Source organism: Caloenas nicobarica, chromosome 3 (assembly GCF_036013445.1).
Source record: "Caloenas nicobarica isolate bCalNic1 chromosome 3, bCalNic1.hap1, whole genome shotgun sequence".
Lineage (NCBI taxonomy): Eukaryota > Metazoa > Chordata > Aves > Columbiformes > Columbidae > Caloenas > Caloenas nicobarica.
Window position 1 is genome coordinate 60912748 of NC_088247.1, and position 23907 is coordinate 60936654.

The 23907-nt window shown below is 38.8% G+C and overlaps 1 protein-coding gene across 2 annotated transcripts in view; it reads left to right on the forward strand.

Annotated features, from left to right (window-relative positions):
- PDE7B (phosphodiesterase 7B) overlaps positions 1-23907 on the forward strand; it is a 183351-nt gene that overhangs the window by 144205 nt on the left and 15239 nt on the right. For both annotated transcript variants that reach the window (XM_065630675.1, XM_065630674.1), the window contains 6 exons: positions 742-825; positions 13339-13490; positions 14750-14813; positions 16372-16467; positions 18159-18259; positions 19716-19847. In XM_065630675.1, coding sequence (XP_065486747.1) covers positions 742-825; positions 13339-13490; positions 14750-14813; positions 16372-16467; positions 18159-18259; positions 19716-19847 — 629 coding nt within the window. The remainder of the gene's footprint in view (positions 1-741; positions 826-13338; positions 13491-14749; positions 14814-16371; positions 16468-18158; positions 18260-19715; positions 19848-23907) is intronic.

The following is a 23907-nucleotide window of genomic DNA, read 5'->3' on the forward strand; positions in this document are numbered from 1 at the left end:
TTGTAATTCTACTCATCTAGAGTACATTTTTCTCCTTAAATGACTTTTGCCTGTTTTGTCAATATTGCGTGGCAAGTCAGGTACTAATCAATGTGAATTACATAGCAATACTAAGTATTGTATTGTCACTTTATGATACTTAAATATACATCCTAAAGCTCTGCAGTAATGCTTGTCTGAGAACATCAGGTTTCACTTACATAAAGCAGCTTTGGTGTTTGAGAAGGCTGACATTTTCCAGAGTGCTCAAAGAGCAGAAAGTAAAACAAAAGCAATCAATTAAAGAAACAAAAGCTTAAAAACCTCTTCATATTTTGTTTGGAGACTTATTTCATCAACTCATGATTTAGAGACCAGTCCCATGGAGGTCAGTTGGACTGTGAGCCTAGTCCAAGGTTGAGACCTCTGCGTGTGGTGCCGTCACAGTCAGAATCCAACTGGTCTTGTCTGGGCAAAAAACTTCTACACCACTCCTGAAGCAGTGAGAGTCCACTTACTGGGCAAGAAGCCGTTCAATAGGATAAACACAAGGCATTTTTGTGCCTTTATTGGGATAAGAGGATCAGCTGAACCGCTGTACCCAATTACCCAGGGATGTCATCGGAGATGATTTTTTTGGACCTTAGTTTTCCACTGGAGGAGCGCAACGTCATCACTTTGGATAGAAAATAGATCTAGATCTAAACAGCAGAGAAAGGCAGCTGCGCCTTCTAATGTCTCTGGGGATTTTGTGTTTTGCAGGAGATGCACGGGTGAGAGGTCAGACAGGGGTTCTCTCCGAGCGCCGTGGCTCCTACCCATTTATAGACTTCCGTCTTCTTAACAGTAAGTACAACCTTTCCTTCAGGTCTGTATTTAAAAAAAAGAAACAAAAATCTGTCTTGAAAGTCTATGAACCAAAGTATCTCATTTCATACGTATCTAAAGTTCAGCTGTCTTCATACAGTCAGCATCAATAATCCTATTATTCCCACAAAGTGTTTGACTGTGAAATGTTTTGATGGTATGAATACTGTCCATAATGTTGAGTCTGTCAAGTAAATACAGTAGTGCCATGGGGTGTGCTGGGGGCATAGGGAGTGCTTCAGAATTAAAAAGATAAACCTCTATGTCCTTTAGCCTCTTAGCCAACAGTTGGAACAGATTTATGTGAGTCTGTTATCCGGTCATATAGAATTGGCACAGAAGGAGAGCATGTGACAGCACTGACCAGTGGTTTACAATAACATTAATTTTTCCAACAATTAGAACCCAATCCAAAGCCCCATGGAGTCTTCTCATTGACGTCAATGGATTTTGGGTCAGGCCAGCAGTGAACATCTGTTAAAAATAATCTTAACCTCATTTTGATTGAAGTTTTTTTTGCCACTGTTGTAAATAAAGGAGGGCAAAACTAAAAGAAAAAAGAAAATCAAGATCCTGGGTTGTTGGATGTTTCTGTGTGTTTGGTTGTTTTTTTCCTTCCACCTGATGGATTCTCTATACTGATGCAGACCCATTAGCCAGTGTGCAAAAAAATAAAATAAAATAACCACATAACTCTTAGACTTGGGCCCTGTAGCTGTGTTAACTCATGTTCAGATGTGGTCAGATCTTGATGTGTCCTTGTGTGCTGCGCGGACCGCTCCATGTAACCTTTGGAAAAAAAAAAAAATCATTAACTGCCTTCATCAAAACAGGCTGAAACTGTGACTGTTTGTTTAGTGATGACACTTTTAAGCTTCTAGTGTTTATGCTTTTTGTTAAAAAGCAATTATCAAACTAAAGTTTTATGTCTCCTTTTTGTAAGTGCTTGCCCGAGTGCGTGGGGAAGGGGAGGGGAGATGGGTGGCAGGGAGGGGGGAAGAAGCCCAGCTGCAAAGGGCGAGTCTGGCTGGGGGGCAGGAGAAAAGAGGGGCCGATAGGAAGGGGAGGACTTGGGCTCTGATCGGATGCGTTTGCACAAGCTGGCAAAGTTACTGCTGCCTGGCAAAGTGCTTGCTTTCAGTCTTGCTGATAAAAGGTATTTTCTAGGTCCTAAGTCCATCGGTGCTTGCTATGGCTGGGGTAGAAAGACACAAGGAGTAAAATGGGTCTAGCAATTTTCCCAGGACAAAGAGGGAATTACGTAATGGTTGAGCAGAGCTCAGATGATCGTTTAGTCCTGGCTTATCAATGAAAGCTGCGAAGAAAAAAAACTGGTTTAGGCTAGTGGGAAATACTACTGTTGATGCCCTTATAAAAACTGAAAAAAATTAAACACTTCATTTGTGAAGTAGAAGTGAATATATATATTCACATTCAAGTGTGACTAAATTAATTACTTCCTTTTTGTTTTGAATACATAGACATTCTTTAAAAGTCTCATCATATGCTCCTTCCTCTCCCTGGTTAAAGAAACCAAAAGCTTTTCAGCTCTTTTTTTCTGGCAATAGGGCTTTCACTTTTATCCCTTGTAGGTGAATCTTGCCATCCCTCAGGTGCTGCCTGTAGGCTCTCAAGGGAGAGATCCATGGCAGGTGACGTGCTTGTGAATGCTCAGCCTTTGGTCACACGAGCAGCACGGCACTCAGCACAGACCCTTGTCCTGAAACTGCAGAGTTTAAAAGCGATGTTTCTTTCTGCATGCACCTCTGGTCCCACAGAGCTGTGGGGCACCTGGGGTTTTATGTTCATGTTTTCTTTGTCTCAGGGACTTCTGACTTATTCTTTCATTTTACTGCTTTTCTGTAATCTGAAAGAAGTGACTCCGGCTAATAATGATATCTGTGTAAGGAAAGCAGTGATCCTGATTTTGGATTTCCCGTTGTTTTCAGGGTTTTTTGTATTTACTGCTTTCTGCCTAGCAAGTGGTGTTGACCTAATTTTTCAGTGCAAAATTAAGTGGGATTTCTAGGCACTTGAATACTAATTTTGTGCACTTGGCCTGGCTCCTTCAGTGACCTCCAGGTAAATGACAATGCTCAGTGTCAGAGCATGCCGACGTGTTTTGCCAGGAAATAAACAGACTTTTGTATTATTTGTTCATATACATTTATCTGTCAAATCTGTTTCTGCTCTGCATACCATATAAGCAGCAAAAACCATGGTGCTGCACGTTCTATCAAAAAGGAACATATAGAAACATCACTACTGCAAACTTTTTTTGAAAAGTGCCTACTTCATATTTGCAGTAAAATTTCAGCACCACGTTATATTTGTTTAGGGACAGTAACTGACAAGCAGCAGCTGTATACTGAAAGCTGTTACAGTAAAGGAGGGATGAGGCAGAGAAAATTTTATGGTAAATATCCTCAGAAGTTATAAAGAAATGCAGTGTGAACATTAAACCAGTTTCTCACTAATTCAGTCAAACTGAGCTTAAATAGTGATTGTTCCCTCTACCATCTGAAATATTATTCCAAATAACAGTACCACCCTTGATTTAAAGTAGGGAAAACACTGAAGCTTGTTCTTGAACAGACTTGACATTCATTTTGAAAACTGACATTTAAAAAAAAAATCAGGGCATTGCTGTTTAATGTTAGACTAAAGGTTACTTAAATGTAACTTTGTTAACATACTTACAGATTCAGTCAAACTAGTGGATTTTTCCCTAATATAGCTATTAAGGGTTAACACCCAGTAGACCATGCATATCTTTTGAGTTTTTTATTCTGGAGTCCTGCAGTAAAGTCGCTGTGTAACTTAAGACACCGTTAAGTCTTTTTGGATAGGAAAACTTTCTGCGCTCTGAAAATGGGATCTTGTGTTGCCATAATCAAAGCCAACTGCATTAATGTTGGCTTCTTGCTGTTTGAGCTAACGTCTGTGATGCCATCTACACGTTCCTCCAGTGCCTCTCTGCAATATATAGAAACTTAGTGCTATTTCACCTTGTCAGTGCCAGGCTGTCAGGGCCATGAGGATTTTGCAGGATCCTGTCTGGAGGAGGTACAAGGCTTTAGCATCTTCCTGTCTTTTCCCTGCCTACTTGCAAGCTGTCCTTGAGGCATACTTGCACTAGTGGGTTTGGGGACTCTTAAGATGATTCCAAAAAACAAAACTGAATGTAAAATATCCCTGTGTCACCAAGAATTCCTCGGTTCTGCATTGTGAGGAGTGTATGTTTGCCCCACGATCCTGACTCAGTCCTTGCAACTTGTGGAGACCTGCGTGACAAACCAGATACTCGTTGACGGTGTCAAGCCAGAAGCTTCGGGGGAGCTACGTAGTGGCTCCTCTCCCCGGGGAATCTGTGGCAGCCGATGCTTGTTAGCCAACCTGGTGTGAAGATCCCCAGGAGGCAAGCTGACCATTCTACCATAATAAGGCAAGGCGACCACTTGCTCCTGGTGGCCACAGATATACTCCAGAAAAAAATAAGCTGGACGCAGTGACCTGAGGCTCCATGTTCACTAGAGTGCTAGTGAACAAATATTCAGATTTTACAAACTCCTAAACTAAAGGATAAAAGTTTTGCACAGCCCCGTAGTTTCACAGGGAAATGGAGAGACGGTATTCTCTTTGTGCAAATAAGGCACTACTTAAAATGGCAACAGCAGAATTAAAAAATACTTAGTATTAGAAACTTATTTGCCAGAAAGAGTAATGGGATGGAATAGGCAAGTATTAGGTGCCATCAGGCAGCTGAATACACTGTATAAATGGTGTATTGGATGATTCCAAACTAAACCTCACAAATTTTAGTGAAGAGTGAAGTTTGATCTCAGTAGCTCTAGCTTGTAACTGAACCTAATGCAGCTTGAAATTAATGATGGCAGTTTATTTGCACTTTTACATTTCTGTGAATTAAATGAACCTTTTTGTGTTCACAGGACAGAAAATGAGTTAAACTGAATATGTGCAGTTTAATAATTAAGAAATTGAAACTTCTGCCGTGAGAATTAACTTGATCCAATTTCCTTTTAGCAAAGCGTAGACTGGATTTGAGAAATAAAGGATCATGGGGTAAGGCAGCAATAATAGTTTTCTGATTGACAAAGTTGCTGAGTGAGTCATTGAACAAGATTCCTCCATTGACTGATATGCGTTGATTGAAATAAATTTCATTATCCCATGATGAGTTGTGCTAGTGACTATGGTGGTACTTCATTGCACTAACCAAACGTTTGAGGGAATTCCTTGTGATAAATCTAGAATTGTGGGTGAGCATGCCAAGGTAACCAAGACAACCTCACCTTGCTCTATTTATATTAGATACAGTGTTTGATTACCAGGTAAAATTAAGTAGCATAACAGAGTAACACAGTTTACATCTGAGATGAGTAAGTTTTTATTTACAAACTTGCTTGTCAAGCTCCAAGTCAGAAGACAAGGAGATTCTTAAGACTTAAACAGTGATTCTCCAGTTCCCATCTTGTTCATGCTAAGCTTTTCTTTGGATTGAGATTTTGCTTGTTAATGACAAAATTGTTAGCCTCTAATTGCTTATTTCTAAATATGCCTGTCATGGAGTAATGTAATTAAAATTGTTTATGATTGCATTCTTAACTTTTCCTGAAAAATTCTTAATTAGGGGCACTTTGTTTTTGTCACAATGTCAGTCATGCCAAAGCTTTTGTTATCTTACACCCACTTCTTTTCAGTAAGCCATCCATAGTGTTCCAGTGTCTCATAGAATTAACTTCTCTATATATATTGATCTAGGAGAGATAACAAGGGGAAGGATGTAGTACGTGACCTGCAAAGTGAAGTCTCTGTACCAAAACGGTGTTACCCAAAGAGATTTCTGTTTTCTTATACCTTGCACAACAGAAACATAGAGTGGGATGTGAGAATATGTAAAAGGTCAAAACATGTCTGTAGGAACTCCAAAGGTACAATGCTGTCTTACTTAGAATCTTGCTATTAGTATGTAGGCAGAAGATGAATCAAAAAAAAAAAAAAGGCCCGCCTGCTTTAAACTTAGCTTAGAAAATTAAGTTAGTATAGATGATTTCCTCTTAGTACCAGATGGTGATAAAGAGTGACATTAGGTAGCATTCAGTCTCTGTCCTTTTTTTGCTGTTTGATTTGAATCAAGCAAAATCATCTGGTTTTCAGTCTGTTTGCAAATAAAGTGATGCTTTGCAGGCTTGGGATGAATCGGGTGCTACAGAAATTAAAAGTGTAGTCAGGGTAAGTAAGGGAAGATATGAACTCATGAAAAAGTCTTCATCTCAAAAAACCAAAATCTATGGACGTTTGAATCTGTGGTTTCTGCCTGTCTACAGAAGGGTCGGTTTGCAAAATTTACATTCATTTTTGGTTTTGGATTTTGAACAGCTCCAGGGCTTTCAGGTACAGCCAGTCTCCAGGGAAAATAAAACTTAACCACAGCTACCAACCCCAAACTGAACCATCAAGTAACCTGAACCCATATGAGTGAGGTTAAAAAGAGTTTGGTTAACTGTCTTGTTTCGTTGCCTTTGGCTAGAAAAAGAGGTGGGAGTGAGAGATGCCGGTTTAGATATTTCTGACCAAGGTTAATTTAGGACAGTAAAAGTCTTATGAGGAAGTTTCAAGGCTGATTGCATTACTCAGATCCCAACCTGGCCCATGGAGATGAGTCCAAAGTTCCAGATGGTTATTAAATTAGGAAGCTAGAGATCTTACGAGGTCTGCATCATTTCTACATAATACCTCCCTTAGTTCCTCAGGGATAAGCACATCTAAAAGATACTCATCAACAACCCAAAGGCACATGGGCTTCTTAATCTGGTTAGCTTGTGTCAGGTTTGAATGGGAAGAACATTTCCAGAATTGAAGTCAGCCTATGGCCTTGCTTTCAGTTTTCCATTCGAGGAAGAAGAATTGGGATTCTCTTAATAACGTTTCAGCACAAATTTTTTTCTGTTTTCCAGTAACGTGTCACTGTATTCAAAAATTCTTGTTGTTATTGGAAGTCAGTCTTGTTCCCCCTTTCCATCAAATAACAGCAATTTTTTTTTTTTTTTTTTTTTTGTTTGTTTGGAGTGTTGTTTGCATTTTTAAGTGTTTTTAAGAGTTGTTATCCTCAAAATTTAATAACAAGGTAGATTAAAAAGTATATTATACTTCCTGCCATTCATGTTCCTTGTTTAGTTTTTACACTACATTTCTAGAAAATGAAAGCCAGGATGTAAAACTGATTGATGCATGTGCCCTCATATGCTAACAAAATGCAGCAGTATGGGTTATGAATACTTGAGGAGAACTCATGAGAGCAAGCAGAGCAAACAAAAAACTAGATTTGCTTCACACACAAAGTCTTAGTGATTATACAGGTTTGTAACTTATTTTTTAACACTGATTTGGGATTCAGAATATCCCTTTAAAAGTTTCCAAATGATGCGTGACCCATTCAGCCACCCCACCTTCTTTTCCATGATTAGAAAAGGGAAAGGGTGGACTGGAGATAACACTGAGGATACTTTCCAAATGAACAGAGGAAAAGAAAGAACAAGGAGAAGGGATCATTAAGATGATAAATGAAAGTTGGGTTTGCTGTTATTACAGGTTATGTTGTTTTTTCTCAAGGGGAGTGAAGGAGGAGAGCATGTACCATTTCCTGTCAGAGAAACTGTAATCAGCTATAGAACATTTGCAGTTTTAGGAAAAAATGGTCCTGACTGTGCTACTGTGTGAAGATTGAAGTGGCAAAGTGAAGGTTCATGTTGGAATGATAACAACTTTGTGGTGAAACAGAACACAAAATGCTGTTTCCTAAGAACTTGTAGGTGGCTTAGTAAAAGATGCCAAGATGTTTGTTTGCATAAAAATGATTGATGACCCCAGTAAAGGCTGCAGAGAAGAGAAGAGAAATGCATCTAAATTCAACTTAAATTTGGATTTAATCTATTCTTCTTCCTGTTATTAAGGCTAACCATAGTTTCTCCAGAACTTGGTGTAATGGGATAATTTGGTATATAAGTGGGACAATCTGCATAATTCTTAAGTTCTGTAGTCTCTTTCAAATGGTATCAAAAGGAATATCTTTTGGGATGGAGGGGAGACTGCATGACTAGCGTTCTTCAAGATGCCAACAATTGTGCAGGAACTTTATGATTTGGAAACTGAACTGTTGCAAGCCACCATCACCTCAAGTGTAATGTTCAAAGAGGAGGAAACCACATAGCAAGGTGACGTAGAAAACTGGTGTCCCAGAACCTCCCAAATTTCATTAACTACATTAGCCGAACAAGCACAGGAGGACCTCTTCTGTAAACAAGTCTCTGCATTGATTTTGTGCACTTGTGCAGGAGGTTAAAGAATGGATCTTGACTCGAAGTGGAAAATTTTGAAGACCTTTTGTTTTACTTCTAATTTTCTGCTTTTCAGGATGTGTTCAGAGTCCCACTCGCTCTCACACCCTGTTCTTAATTGAAAAAAAATGTTTACCCATTCAAAGAGAAATAATACAGTTGTAACCAATACGAACAATGGCAACTAACAGAAAGCGCTTGCCAGTTCAGCAATCCCTTCTCATACTGCTGTTGTCTTTGGGATAATATGATGAATCCGTAATGCAGGAAGATATTAGCAACCAAGTTATGCAATGAGTATGACAAACAAGATTTCAGTAAAGGTGGTCTAAATGCCTGGCATGATTTGACACACAAAAAAATAGACAAACACCAGTTATTTGTCAGCAGTCAATTACATGTTTCTTGGACTCTCAAATAAAAGCATTATAATCAGCTATCAAACCAGGAACCAGGACGGGAAATTGCTTCTGTAATGTATAGGACCAGAGACAAATTGTTTTCCAGCATCCTAGCAGTTTGCAAATTGTCTGGACAGTAAATTGCAGGTCTGATCCTCACCTTATCTTTCAGATGTTCCAGCACTTTTCTGCTAATCCTGTCCAACTCTTTGGGCATGCAGTTGTACAGAGCAGTGACTGAGTACAAAATGTCTTTGCATCTTCAGAAGAGGGGAAAGTATATTATAAACGGCATGAGTCAAAGGCAGGTGCTTGAGGACCCGATTTATTTTGCGTCCTTCTGGAAAGAAGTAGAAAAACATTTTCTGCTTCTGAATCAGTTGGCTGTTGAAAATTAATAAACGTGTTGTTACCCACTCATGCTGCCGGGTGACCTGTTTTTATTGTACGCTGAGGTGCAATAAAATAAAAAAAAGGCAATACTGTGAAGGAAAACTCACAGGCTTTATTTGAATGCATTACCAAGTTTGTTTACTTTGAAAGAACAATAACAGCATAATGAATGTCTCGTGCAGAGTTAAGTATGTCCTTGCCCAAATTTGATTTATGTGATCGTTTCTGAATGTTAACTCAACTGTTGTTAACATAACCTCCATCATTTTTATATTCATGCTGCCTGTGGGCACATGCTAGCGCAGCACCGTGAAAGAAATCTGAAAGAAAACTGGTAGCAGTTCCTAGTGCAGGAAACCTCTTTCCCTGAAATAACAGAGGTTGGGGTGTAGTGCGCCGTAGATCATGTTAGGGCGAGCAGATCTGTGTGACTGGAGGAACCTTGTTAGGAGAGAGAAGGCAGCCACTGATTCCTGTAGCTTATTAACCTCTTGAGGGCCACATGCAGTGTCCAGACATCATCCGTGGTCTGACAGTGTGTATATGTGAGGTGGCTGCCAAGTTACACAACGAAATGCAACCACTTTTGCTGCCTGCTGAAATACAGCAGAAAGAAATTAGGCTTTGTGATGATGCTTATATGGGTGCTTCTGTAAATGCGTATGTGTAGGGAACTCATACAATAACTTTGTTCAGTATACAAAGAAGGGATTCTCCAACCACTGTGCTAGGCAGAAACTCCACAAGATATGAGAATGTGTGTCTTTTGAGAGCTACAGATGATGGGTTTTTTAGGTAAACAAAACATTCAGAAGTTGCCACCATGATTAAAGATAGAGGCAGTTCTCAGGGGAAGCTTTATGGTTATAAACAAAAGACATTCTTGTTCGTCTTTCACATTCATTTCAAAATTGCACTTTATTACTAAATCATTCTAATGTGAGCCTTGCAGCTTGCACTCTTTAACTAGATAGTATAGCATATGTTTTAGCACCCGTAGCTCCAGGATGGAAGTTCAGTGATATCTGCAGCAATATTTTTGATTCATTTACTTGTAATTCAGTTTAACCTAATTAGAAATAACTGTCAATGACTCTTTAGGTTTCAAAGTCATTATATGACTTACATCAGGTGTCATAATCGAAATTCCATATTTACAATTTAAATTGAAATTTATAGTTGTCCATAAAGAATTGGTGTGTTCAGTGTATCACTGTAAGTCATTCGCATAGACCTTTAATTTCACCTTAAAACTGCATCTTGATTTTGTGTCAGCTGGTGGATCCCATATGTGAGGAACGGTTCTTTGCTGCTGGGAGATTCAAGTGCAACTGCTGAGCTGAGGACAGAATTTGAGCATTCACTCTCAGCTGCTTCACTTTTTGCTCTTCTTTTTTAATGATCCTTTTTCTCTCAACTTCATGTGGTTGTACTTTTCCTTTTTGTTTGACGTTGGTCTTGAGAAGGGAAGGAGAAAATGCTGATGAGATTATAATGCTTTGGGGTGTGTTTTGCTCAGAGAGGGGCAGAGTCTTAGTCCAGTTTTATGCAGGACAACATCATAATAAGGTACATTATAGTGGTTGGCAAAGTAACTTGTTAAGAGTCATAGCAATCATCTGACAAGTCTTGTGATTCATAGACAAATCAATTATTACTAAAATGACCTGAAGAATGTGATTTTAACACAATATCTGTGTGGATAGCCTGCAGTGCGGGATTCGGGCTCTTCCGTCAAGAGTCCAGATTTGAAAATACACTTCCTACTGTTCTTTATCAGTATTATGATCTTCTTCCCTTATGAATGGGCAACAGATTATTGTGGGTAATCTTTTTTTGCATGACGTATCGTAATATAATGCTCATCTGAAGCAGCAAGTCATGCTTCAAAGGTGCTGTCTGCCAGTGATTAAATTTCAGTTGAGACCTGTGACAACCATATGGAGCAATGTGACAAAGGAGTGGCAGCAAGTTTGATAGTTCAATTTAGAAAATTTGTTTCACAATAAGAAATCATTTATTTCAACCTGGTGTTTTCGGGGTTTGGTAAGTATTATTTGTGCTACTGAAATAGTCTGGTAATCCAAAGGATAAAATAACCAGTTCTTCATAATCCAACGTACAGCTGCTTGTTGGGACTCGAGCCAAAGCTTCACCTTCAGATCATCCACAGCAACTCTACATGTGCATTTTAAAGACACTTTAGGGGAACATAGGTGGTAATTTCAGGCATCTGTCTTTAACTGAAAAAACCAGACATTAACTTAGATAAAAATGGGTTGGAGCAACTACTCATTTTTAACATACAAAGGGAAGTTTTGCGTACTTTAAAATTTAAACTTGTTACCTGAAAGCAGTGACAGTTTGGGGGCAAAGATGGAATTAGGAAAGTTGTGGAGTCAAGAAAAAGTTGACACGAGTTTAAAAAGTGAATTCATTTTTGAATGTTTTGTTATCCAGGAATTAACCTGAATGCCAGCCACTTCTTAGCAGCACTAAATAAATTAAAATAAATGTGAAAACAAGTCTACCAGTTCCTCCACATGTCGCTGTCACTGGGTAACTGTTAGCACCTACGTTAGTCACTCTTTCAACAGACCATGAAATTGTTCCAGCTTTTAAAACGTGTGAGAGAATTACAGCAGGTGCTGGCACATCATAAATGAAATCTTAACCTTCAGACTGGTACAGTAATGACATTGTTACTGTTTGCGTTCTTGAAAACACATGGCTTGACAAGTTGCAATAAAATTATTTTGTGCTTTTATTAAAACTCAGTGGAGTCTTTGGGCTGTCCACGAGAAGTTTGAGACTTACAAGTGTAAGAAAATATGTTAGTTATTGATACTCTGCATACAGGTATGGTTGTTGTTACTGACTTCGTGTCACTCAATAGCTGTTGGATTACTTAAGGAAGAAACTTAGTGCAGAAGGTGCTTACACATCTGCTGTTGGAGAAATCAAATACTGAACAATCTGTGATCCAAATAAACCATAGGGACTTGCCTGAAAAACCTCTCAGAATAATAATACTCGTAAAAACAGTATACAAAGTCATATTTTAATTTCACAGCAAACCAAATGTTCAGCATTTTTGCCTAAAAAGAAATAGCAGAATATAGAGATTCATCTTCAGTCCATTGATATTTTTCCTTAGCTTTTATTTAAACCTGAAATCCAGTGAATTGCTATGCAGCTTCTTATCTAATAACTGTTCTCTAGAAGGAGTACTTAATTTTCAGTTTCATACAAGGTTCCTTTTACAGAGAAAACTCTGTTCAGTCTTACTGCCTTATGACAACTGTCTCAGTTTCTGTCCTCCCTTTTTCCAAAACTTACACCAAACTGCAAAATGGAAACATCACAACTGTACGTGAGGTTCTGTTAAAAGTTCAGATGAAATTACCTAAGTCATTTTCAGTTTTAAGAAACCTGCATATTATTCTTACTAACAGTAATCTAATTTAATTACTTAATTACTGATTTAATTGCTGTATAAAAACTTCCTTGGCTTTTGTGTCACATTTAGACCTATATGAAAATCTTCTAATATGGCATTAGGGAATTAGAATTATCCTGGTACTGAGTGAAAAGAACATATCCTGTTCTGTAACCAGAAATGCATGCATTAACTGAATATACTTGCTTTCCTAATAGTAGAACTGAAATATTTTCTTCTTTTCTAATTTGCCTTACTATATAGAAAAGACAGCATACAATACAATAGGATTATTAACCTATCGTTACGTCTTTTTCTCCTTTCTCGCATTTTCCAAAAGTGAGTCATGCATTTGTGCTTTCAAACTGTATTTTGAGGTCTCTCTTGTTGTCACTTTCGGTTTTATATCCAAGATTACCTTTTGTGCTAGTGCCATGAAATTTTAATATATTCCAGTGACACTCCTGTGAGGTAGCAAGGTAATGCTATTTTCAGTGATGCAGGCAGGGAACAGGAGCACAGAAGAGGAAGAGCAGCTTTCCCATACCTAACTCTCATCATTTAGGCTCCCTCTAGACAGTTAGGTGATATATCACCCACCCAGTGGCTTAGCCTGGATCACATTAAAGTCTGTGGCAGGCAGTGTACTGAACTCAGATCTCCCAAGTCCTGTGTTAGTACTGTGATTACTGGAACATATTTCCTTTCTGAAATAAACAAATATATTATCCTGAAGTATAGGGATTTGGCTACTGCTCGTTCGTGGGGATTGGCAAGAAACATGAACTTTAGGATTTTTGTATCACTATTTTAAAGCTTTTGCTATTTCTTTTATGAAATAATTGAGACTGTCATCCTTCATCTTGGGTTTCATGGTTTCTGTACTGATTGCTTTTCACAGATACTACACTCTCAGGGGAAATTGGCACCAAGAAAAAGGTGAAAAGACTGTTAAGTTTCCAGAGATATTTCCATGCATCCCGGTTGCTGCGTGGAATTGTACCACAAGCCTCTCTGTACCTACTGGATGAGGACTACCTTGGGCAAGCAAGGGTAAGACGTGTCTCCAGATCTCCATTTCTTTTAATAATGTTCCAGAGAGTGTCAGTTTTCTTTGAGTGTTCAGATAAACGAGTGTATGGCCGCATGGCTTAAATGACCCACGTTACTTGCCTGCCTCACAGCAGACAGACTGCCCATTCCTTTTTTATGGTTATAGCTTTAAAGGCTTAGTCTCAAAGCAAAACGAAAATGTCTAAATCTATTCATCATTTTTAGATTCTGTCAACTGAAATTATAATCTGGATTTATTAAAGGATGAAGGATCCCTGGCTGAGCTACTGATTTAACTAAGTGCAGCCTTGATACAGGATTTAATTCATCCGCTTGAAAAAAAGACAGCTGTCTCTCAGCTGGTATGGAGCAGCTCTTAGGCAATCCACAATAGCTCTCCGTAATGGCAAAGGCTGGGAAACAGGGAACATTCACTGCAAGGAACTTCATGATAATAAAAATATAATTCTCTTATTTTAGATCTCTTATACTTGCTTTGAATTATATTTTCTAACAAAACTTGCACAACTAGTGGTGTTTGGATTATATGCCCCTTTTACTCTCTGCAAGAGAAGATTTTGTGCTAGGTGTTAGAAAGTAATTAAGAATCCAGAACTTGTTTGAATAGAGACTAAGCGATTGGACTGAACACACATTTCGTTCATATATGTGCCATTGTAGGTCAAACAGGTAGTCCAGACTCAGTCTCTTGGCTGAACTGATGTAAAAACACTGTATATAGAGGCGAGGATGGATTCTTCCACGCGGCTGAGTGGCCTTCACAGAAGCACTGTATCTAAGTTTATAAGCTATTCCTCTGTATTGGTTTGTTTAGCAAAATGTGATCCATATTCACCGTGAGAGCTATGACTGTGCTTTACTGTAGTAAAAACCTAAGAGAATTTGTACTGAATTGATTTGGGGACATGAAAGAATAATCAAAAAACTTGTGCAGTAAAAAGGAATATTTTCATAATGTTTTGTTTTATATTATTCCGTGTTTTGAGCTCCACTTGAAGGTATTTTTAATGCCAAGTTCAAAACCTTATCAGTTAAAAGTACAAGTGATATTTTATTCAGTATAGCTAAACTTGGTTCCTGATGTCTGATATTTCAAAGACCTCTCTATTGCTTTCCCAAGCAAAACTTTAAAGCTGCAGCAACCAATTCCGTGATTGATTAATGTGGAATAATAATTTACATTTGTTTTACAGTTTGTCATACCAGTCATTTGCCTTTCCATATTTGTTTCTTTCTAGCATATGCTATCCAAAGTGGGAATGTGGGATTTTGACATTTTCTTGTTTGACCGCTTGACAAATGGTAAGTAATTAAACAAAAAGGGGTTTTTTTTATGATGTCTCATATATGACTGTCCTAAAAATCCCTAATTAGTTTATTGCTAAACTTTTCCAGTTAAGATTACAGAATATAAATGGGACAAAGTTAACTCCTCTTAAAATCATATCCTTGAACATTTCCAGTCTTTCTACAGAATGTTCCCAACGATACGATGTTTAAATCGTGGGTTTTTATTAATCTAATCTCATACATTTCTCATGGTCACCTTTTGCTTTTTTATTGTGGTGTGCTTATTAGTTTCATGGAGGTGTTTCAGTTTCTTTTATCTGGGAAATTCCAAAGTACTTTAAATATTCCTTATTAGATCCATAGGTCAATAAATCCAGACCTCCATAATGAGTCAATTTCTGTCAAGATGAGGCGTTTTTTTAACCAAAGATACCCCTGTTTCTGTTCAGAAGTAAAATTTAGGAAAAGTCATTAAGATAGTAAAAATCTGTGAAACTTTTTGTCTGTAACAATACACACACCCCAGTGTCTAGGCAGTATCTCTTGATCTGAACTGCTGAGGAGGGTCATGATCACAGCTTTCTCCTTTCTGTATTGCTTTTAGGAATAAGAGATTCCTCATTCCTCACCTCCAATCTAATTAGGTTTGGCTGGGGCAGAAGGTGTAGAAAAAAGTTGGTTTAGAGGGTAATTCAGCTGAATGACTGGCAGCGAAGAGTGGAAAGGACTGCAAATGGCAAGGGGAGCAAAAGCGTAATTCTTCTAAATTACGTATCTGCGCCCTTGCTCTGTAGCCAAGGACAAATAAGTTTCCATGTCCTCTCTGTACATATATTTATTTTCTTTCCTGAATTACATTAGACAAGAAAAGTCTCTCTTCTGACATTGTTTGTAGGTTGTATGGGTTAGTTCGTTTTGGGGTTTTTTTTCCTAACTTTTCTGGGAACATCACTGATGAATTACGCAGTGCAAACTTATTAAAATTATTAAAACACTGTGTGTATGTATATTTGATCTTACAATACTAGGTAGGCTCAATTTTGCCAGTGTTGCCAGCATAACGTTACAGTTGGAGTTGAGACTGTAAATGCTGCAATTCTTCTTTTCCTAACTGTGTCATCATTGTGAGATGCAATTGTAGCTGAGCTAGGTATGTGGGTTAATTACATGTTTATACAGCCATGTGCAAAATAAAAAAATTAATTACAAACTGCTGATTTCTCAATAATTAATTAATTAGCACACTATAGCAAGCTGAAATGGCAGAAAAGCCATTCTCCTATCATTCCTGGAAGTAGACCTGGATTATGAAGATGAGGTGATTCTCAAATAAACATCATATTAAGATATTTCCAGTTGAATCCATGTCAATTTGCCTTTTGTGTCATGTTGACATAGCGAATATGACTTTGTTGCATCTAGACACAAGAATGGCATACCATCAAGTCTTGACTGTATATGGCAGTAATTTATAAAAGTTACTTTTGAGTATGTGAGTACCACCTAAGCTCATATGGTAGGAGCTGACTAATACATTAGGGAATCTAAAGTTGTTCCTTTCTGCTTTTAGGAAACAGTCTTGTAACACTGCTTTGTCACCTCTTCAACGTGCATGGACTTATTCACCATTTCCAGTTAGATATGGTTACGTTACACAGGTTTTTAGGTAAGTGCTCACCTCAAAGTCATCTTTAAATGCAGCTTACCGCTTAAGTAGAGCACCAAAAAAGGCACTGGCTTGGTCTGCGTATCTGTATAAAATCATGATGTTGTTGCAAATATTTCAGTAAACCATTGCTGTGATATATATTAGCACACAATGTCCAGGCACTTATGTACTCGATTCAATACCTGTTAAGTCAATGGAGGGACTTCAGAAGGCCCTTCATCGGGCTGAAGCATCCCAGTACCGCAATTGCACTGGTGATTTAAAGAAAAAAAAATGTGCCATGCAGAGGTGTGGCAGCCCAAATAGGTCCACACAGACAGACAGACATTGCAGAACCTACCTGTACACAATACAGTTGTGGCGCAGCGTCATTATTTTAGTGACTAATAGACCGCTGAGACCCAGGGCAGTTACAAGCTTATGTGCAAAATTTAACAAATTATATCAAGCTGTCTGCACTGAATAGTGTTGATGAAAGCCCCTGCTGCTGTTACTGCCAGCAGGAACATTAGCCCCATGCTGTCAGTGAACCAAAAGAAGAAATTGGCCAAAATCAATTACTTTTTGCATCATGTTTTGAGTGCAGCTGAATGCTGGTTTGTTAGGCTGTCAGACGGAGTTTCAGAGTCAGGGTCTTGTCTTTAAGACTGCATAATTCTCACTTCTGGAAAGCATTCCTCTAGTGTGGAGACAGACAAAATCTCCCTGCCATCTCTGACTCCTGTGGGCAGCCATGAAGTGGACACTCAGCTCATGGTATTCAGCATTTAAAGGATTACCCACTGTAACGTCAAACACTAGTGGAGCTGGAAACAACCTGAAGGCTGGGGCTTTCTTTGGCATTCCCCATGCTGGAGACGAGTGCCATGGGCAATTTGCCCGTTACCTTTCTGTTTGATTAATTTGACAGTGTCTAGGAGAGCGCTTTGGGCAAGATCACATGCAGCTTCCATTGTTCACATGGTGTTGCCCCAAGCCCACCTAACAGTGTAGGCACTGCTGCTAGGAGCAGATGAGTGTGAAGCACACACCTCGATGGTTTTGTGAGTGAGTGAAAACTGAGCATTAAAAGGTTGTTGCTCAGTCCCTCAGCTGGACCAGTTCCAGTACCACACACTAAAACAAGGGGAACTGGTATTTTAAAATGAACACATAGACACAACTAAAATTATCGCAGAAGATTTTTGCTCCTGAGTACTTCAATGTTTTATCTTTTGATTCTCTGTCTGGAGGACTTAGGGATGGCTTTGACCATTGCTAGTCACTCAAATAACAAATGATGCCAGGATATCAGGGCCTCACCCCCTGCTACTGCAAAATAGGTGGTACTGCCTTAATGACATATTACTCCCCTATGACAGCAGCGTAAATAATTATACTCTGTTGTGGATAAATTTGCCTCTTTTCCTTATTTATTTTATTCCTGAATGAGAGCCTTCACTAAGGCAAGAAAGGGTTGATTTATGAACTAGACCCAGTATATCCCTTTGGGACTCACAAATCCTTTCATGCATTTTTTCTCTAAAGGTATCCCAATAAGAGTACCAGTCTAAGTAACCTACAGGTATTTGAAGAAACTGCTTAGGTAGCTGACTGTAAAACCTCAAATCGTATTTTAAATCCAGCTCCCACTTGTGGCCATGGCATTCAGAGACAAAAGGATCTTTGTTTTCTGTTTTGGTTCCCAGTTATGGTTCAAGAAGATTACCATAGCCAAAACCCATACCACAACGCTGTCCACGCTGCTGATGTCACACAAGCTATGCACTGCTATCTGAGGGAGCCCAAGGTAATGACAACCCTTCACACTGATGTTGCTTTCAGATAATCTTTTTTCCTGGGTTCAAAAAAAAAAAATTTAGGTAGCAGAAAATGATAGCGTACTTGAATTCAACAACGAGGCAGTGGCAGAGTCAACTACAGACACTTCACAAAAGCTACCGGAGTCACTGTCTCAGCACACGGGTGACATATCAAAGTGCCGTTGTATGAGCATCGGCAAGTGTTACCGTGACCACGTATGCCAGCCATCTGCCAGCAGCTGCAGTCCTCTCAGCAAAGCCAGGAGAAGGCAGTGCATGCCTGTGCCTCCGTCCCTTCAGGGCATAAGCCCCTCTCATTGATATTTCAGAAGACCAAACTGGGCACCGCAACACCAGTAAAGGGGGAAATGGTCCCATCGACTGGGTCTGTTGCAAAGGTTTCCCCTGCACGAGCGAGCGGCAGCTCCTTGAGCGCTGCAGCCATCCCTCGCAACCAGAGGGTGGGATGTTGCTGTATGGGTTGCTGGAAGGCACTGTCATCCTGTAATGCTGAGCCACAGCATAAGAATACAACTAATCTTTCCTGGCCTGGCTTAAACAAAAGGAAGTTCTGCTAGAATTAGCAAATTCTTAGACCAGAATATAGTAATGGTGAGTGAGGACAGGAGCAGGCCCCAGCTTTCCTGTATTTCCAGCTCCTGAAGTGCAGAGGACAGCCAGCATCTGAATCTGTACAATACTGCTCTTCATTTCTCATCTCAGGATGCTTCTTTCAGCTTGTAGACCTGTACTCCGTACAGACTCATCAGGCTGGTAATAACTACCTCACTTTCAGAAACAGAAAATGCAAAGACTTTCAGGTTTTTTTTCCAATGATAACAAAATTTGTTTCTGAATGATAAGCTGTATAGAAGAAAATAATCTGGGCAGGTTTTCAAATTTGCATGTCTGAAGTAAGAAAGGTAATTTATGTTCTCTAATAACATACCTATATTTGAAGGGAGATATCTAACAACCAAGTTTGAAATTTCAAAAGTTCATAAACTGCATTTTACAGCACAGTGCTGTGCTAGAAAAGTGAATCCTGATGTATTGCTGATATTACTAAATACTGTGCGAGGCAGAACTCTTATCATGTATGCCAACCTGCTAGTACACTTATTTACTTTTTTAAACTGAATATTTTAGAGTAAGCTCAAGCACTTTTATAACAACAATCCTTATATTGTTATGAATGATAAAGAGATAAGAAATACAAACTGTAATAAAATATGAGTATATCGTCTGATATCTTTATAGATGTTTGTTCAACAGTCATCTTAAAGTTGCTCACATAATTTATTTTGTATTTGATGTTTGTGTACAAATGCCTACAAAACTGAGCTGTGCTGTGATGTCAGCTGGTCTTTTTATTTACCAAAAGAAAAAGAAAAAAAGTGCTTACTGTTCCTGTTCTTGTTGTGATTAACACGTGTGATTTAGCTTGCCAACTTCCTCACCCCGTCGGACGTCATGCTCGGACTGCTAGCTGCTGCGGCTCATGATGTGGATCACCCAGGGGTCAACCAGCCCTTTCTGATCAAAACTAAACACCACCTTGCCAGCCTGTACCAGGTAAAACTGCTCATCAAGTTGATAATATGTAAAATGGTGTCAAGGAGAGCAACTTGCAGTGAACTTTAGTGCAAAATCTGACGGCGAGGGATGTTGATCAAATTAACCTGCACTTTAGCATCTGGACAATTTCAGCTAAGCTGCTCACTGGGTGTCTCTTCTTACAGCAAGAAAGACAGTGAAAATGTCAGATTTTGTTGAGGACATTTAAGCCAAAACAATTGCCTGGGTTATTTCTGCTGTAGATCATCTGGGGTAAGGAACTCTGGGTAGGAGATTTTAAATCACAGCGAGACAATTTGTACTTCATCTTCCTTCAGTGAGCAAGTAAGCAGCAGGCATGTTCTAAATTGGCATTGCATTAAAATAAACTATTGCTTCATGTGGCTCTAGTAAAATTAAATACTTAATGAATACTGCAATTAAAAAAAAATAGAAGATAGAGGAAACCAAAGGAAAAGTTGTAGATATTTACACAAATGTGCCTAGAAATATAAAGAAAGAACTTCAAAACAGCCACTGTAGGTCACACCACAGGGTGTCTAGACCAGTATCCTGTTTCTGAGAGCAGCCAGTAAAAGATCTCTGAGCAAAACATAAGCCTGGGATAAGTGTAGAGTTGTCCTTCACCTGGTGTACATCCTCCCATCTCTGGCAAGCAGTAGTATTATAGAAGACTTTCTGAAACAAAATTACAAACCGTCTCGTTCAGTAACTATCAATGAGCCCATCCTGCCCTGATTTTTGTGGTCCTTTTTGAATATATTTGTAGTTTTGGCCCATGCCAGTCGCTGTAGCTCTGGATTTTATCTACAACTGTTCTACGTGTATAATCTTTGCATGCATGTATACATTATTTATGCACTTCTCTATTCTTTACATTATACTTACATATACACGCCAGAGCAATGCTGTAAATCATTTCGGTTGCACTAACCGTAATTCATGGCTAGTAAATGGAGATGGTATTGATTTCTAGCCTTTGGGAGAGTCAACTTCAGCCTTTGTAGTAAGGTGTCAGAAACAGAATATCCCAAATTAAAAATTAATCTGACTGAAGACTCACTCATAGCTATATACCTTTCTACACATACTTAGCAAATGAAGAGCTTGCAGTGATGTGCTTACTACTCAAAAAGAGATTCTCTCTTGTTTTCCCTTACTCAAGCAACATTTGGGTTTTTCCCATAAGAAGTGGATTGAGTAAGTGTGCAGCTGTCTTGCCCTGAGAAAAGGGAATGGGGCACAGTGATGCTCAAATACTTAAAACTTTGTCAGTGGCCTCGTCACAAGCTGATGCAGCTTATTAAGTCATACTCATACGTGCCTGGTACATTTTGCTCCAGTCTTTTCTAAATGTGAGGCCAACTGAGTGGGGAGGGAGAAAAGCCAGGGGACTTAAGGGAGGTTATGTTAAGGATCCTTTGAAGTGGGGTGGGTAGAGCCATTCCACGAAAACCCTGGTCCCGTGAAAAGGTATAAACAACTCCTTCTCAGATTAATAGTGGGAAACAGTAATACAGAAATAGTTTGAAAACTCAGGCTAATCTGAAAGAAATCTAGCTAAAATAAAATATTAGTATCTCAGAGAGGTGGTTTTCTGCTCAGCTAACTGGGCTTGAATATACTTTCAAATGTTGGTTAGAAAAGGCAGCGGCAATACAGAAAACACAATCTTTCAACAGCAAATGTGGTTTTTAAGTGTCTTGTTTAGAGACATTCACTGGCAAGTTTGACTTATTTTATCTGAAATTGATCTCAGATTGTTTTCAAAGATTTTAGTAGTATACAGTACATGGATGCCAATTAAAATAACAATGCTGGAGAAATGTCTTGCTGAAAACATTTTAGTCAAGAATTCGGATTCAGTAAGTAGTCTTTAAAAAAATAAAATATTTTTCTCAAGTTTAGTGCTTGAAACTGAAACACAAAAGTTCTAGGGTTTTTGGTTTTTCAGTAGCAGAGCCACAGAACTGCTGAGCCTAATCAGAAAAATGATCAAATGAAAGTAACTTTTAACATAGCTGGCAGTCATCTGTCACTGAGACAGAAGTAACTGAGACTAAGGGTTATCTGTTTATGGCATCTCTTTGCTCTTGATTGTTTGGAAATCGAAATTAGAACTTTACATACGAATTATCTGGAAAGAAAGGGTTTTCCAAACAAGGTCATTCAGTGTTTGACAGAGATGCAAAGTTTTTGACTGCTTCAGAAGGGCATATATGAGGAGAATCATGTTTCAGGAAGATCAAGTGTCATCACCAAGGAGTTCAGAACTTTCAATATTTATTTTCAAATTAAATCCATATTTTATGATGCAAAGAAATTTTTTAATGTATAGTGTAATTTCCACAAGAGTCTACTACACGTGAGGCACCATAATTTTCTATAAAAGTAAAAGTGCCTCATTGCAGTCTCTGGCGTTACAAGGACAAGGTGACAGTAGAGACCTGGCGGTCACTTAGTCTCCTGTGAGGAGGAGCACAACAGCATTCCTTGTGGGGTGATGCAGACTTTGCTTCTAACTTCCATTGGCCAGTAAAACTAAAAATAAAAGTTTCATTCTTGCTAGATAATCACGAGGTCTCTGTAGTCTTAAAAGTCACAATTCAAATTCTGGTTGACACATGTGACTTATCCAACTTTATTTCTACTTCTTTTGACTGAAAGCACCATACATTTCAAGGTTGCTCAGCCTGGTACAATCTTAACTTGTAGTTATCCAAAAGACCACATCAAAACTAACACCAGAAAAAGTCATAATGCCTTTAAAAAAACCAAAAAACCAAAAAACCAAAAAAAACCAAAAAAACCCCCTGTATTTTACTGAGAATGTGTTATGAATTTCGTAAGAAAACAAATATTTTATAAATAAAATGTTATTTTATAACTTCAGTAATAGAGACTTGAGATCTATTGTCGCGGTTGAGACTCTCAACCGCGACAATCTATCTTTGTCTGGCTCTTAAATGAAGGATAACAGTTTAGAAGTCTGGAATGATCACATATAACATCTATAGTACAAGTTTCAAAAACCTATAAAAGAACACTTTATAGCTTAAATATAGATGTATATAAAGTGGAATTAGGAAAATATGTTTTGGGCGGCTCTACTGTGCACTCTTTCTTAGAAGTACCATTTCTAATTAAAGTATTATTTTCAGGTATTTAATATTGTGTAGTTAAACCACCTGCTCAATGACTAAAAGTAGTTGACCAGGTTGAAAGAAATTTAGATCACCTTCTATACTGAATTAAAATTGAAGTTTTCTCTGCACCTAGTTAATAGCAAGTCTTCCTCTCTTCAAGTTATTATTTTTGTCCAAATGCATATGTCAAGTGGGGTGGTTTAAGTGGCTCAGGGAAAGTCCCCGATTGGAGATTTTCTGATAGTCTAAGCAAAAAAAAATTTTTTTTTTCCTCACAGAGCTGGAGTCTGTTGTCAGAGCAATCCACTAATTTTAGGCAGTAGATTTGAGAGAGGCCTCCTAGCATGCAGCCTTTAAAACAAACCTGTGCTACGCAGGTTTAAAAAAAAAATCAAAAGTTATAGGAAGCAGGCACTCTGGAGATCAGAGCTGAGAGCCCCAGCCTGCAAGCCAGCACATAGACTCTTCCCCACCAGTCCAGGCAATCAGATAGCTCGTGGCAATTAGTCTTAATAAGGGAGTAGAGTGTTCCAAAGTGGAATAGCTGACTCTACTAATTGTTGGCAGCAGCTTCAGGGGTTCTGGCTGCTTGAATTTAACTGGCAAGTCATATGACTTCATGCTCAGTTGTCGCTTGTTAACCTGACCTTTTCCCTCCTCCGTGTACTCTGAGTGCGGGAAACCAGACCGTGCGGCAGCTTTGGTTTAAGTTCTCCTTATAGCAGCAGGCAAAGAGCAGAAACTTACAGAAGTGGAATTACTCTGGGATGGATACCTGAGTTTGCTTTTTCCTTTGAGTAACTATTAGTTGGATGCAAGAAAGTTCACGGATACCTACATGCTCAGCCCTGTTCTGGCTGGCCTTCAGTGTGGCCAAAGAGCAACTGCATCCATGGAGTGTAATTCCCTGG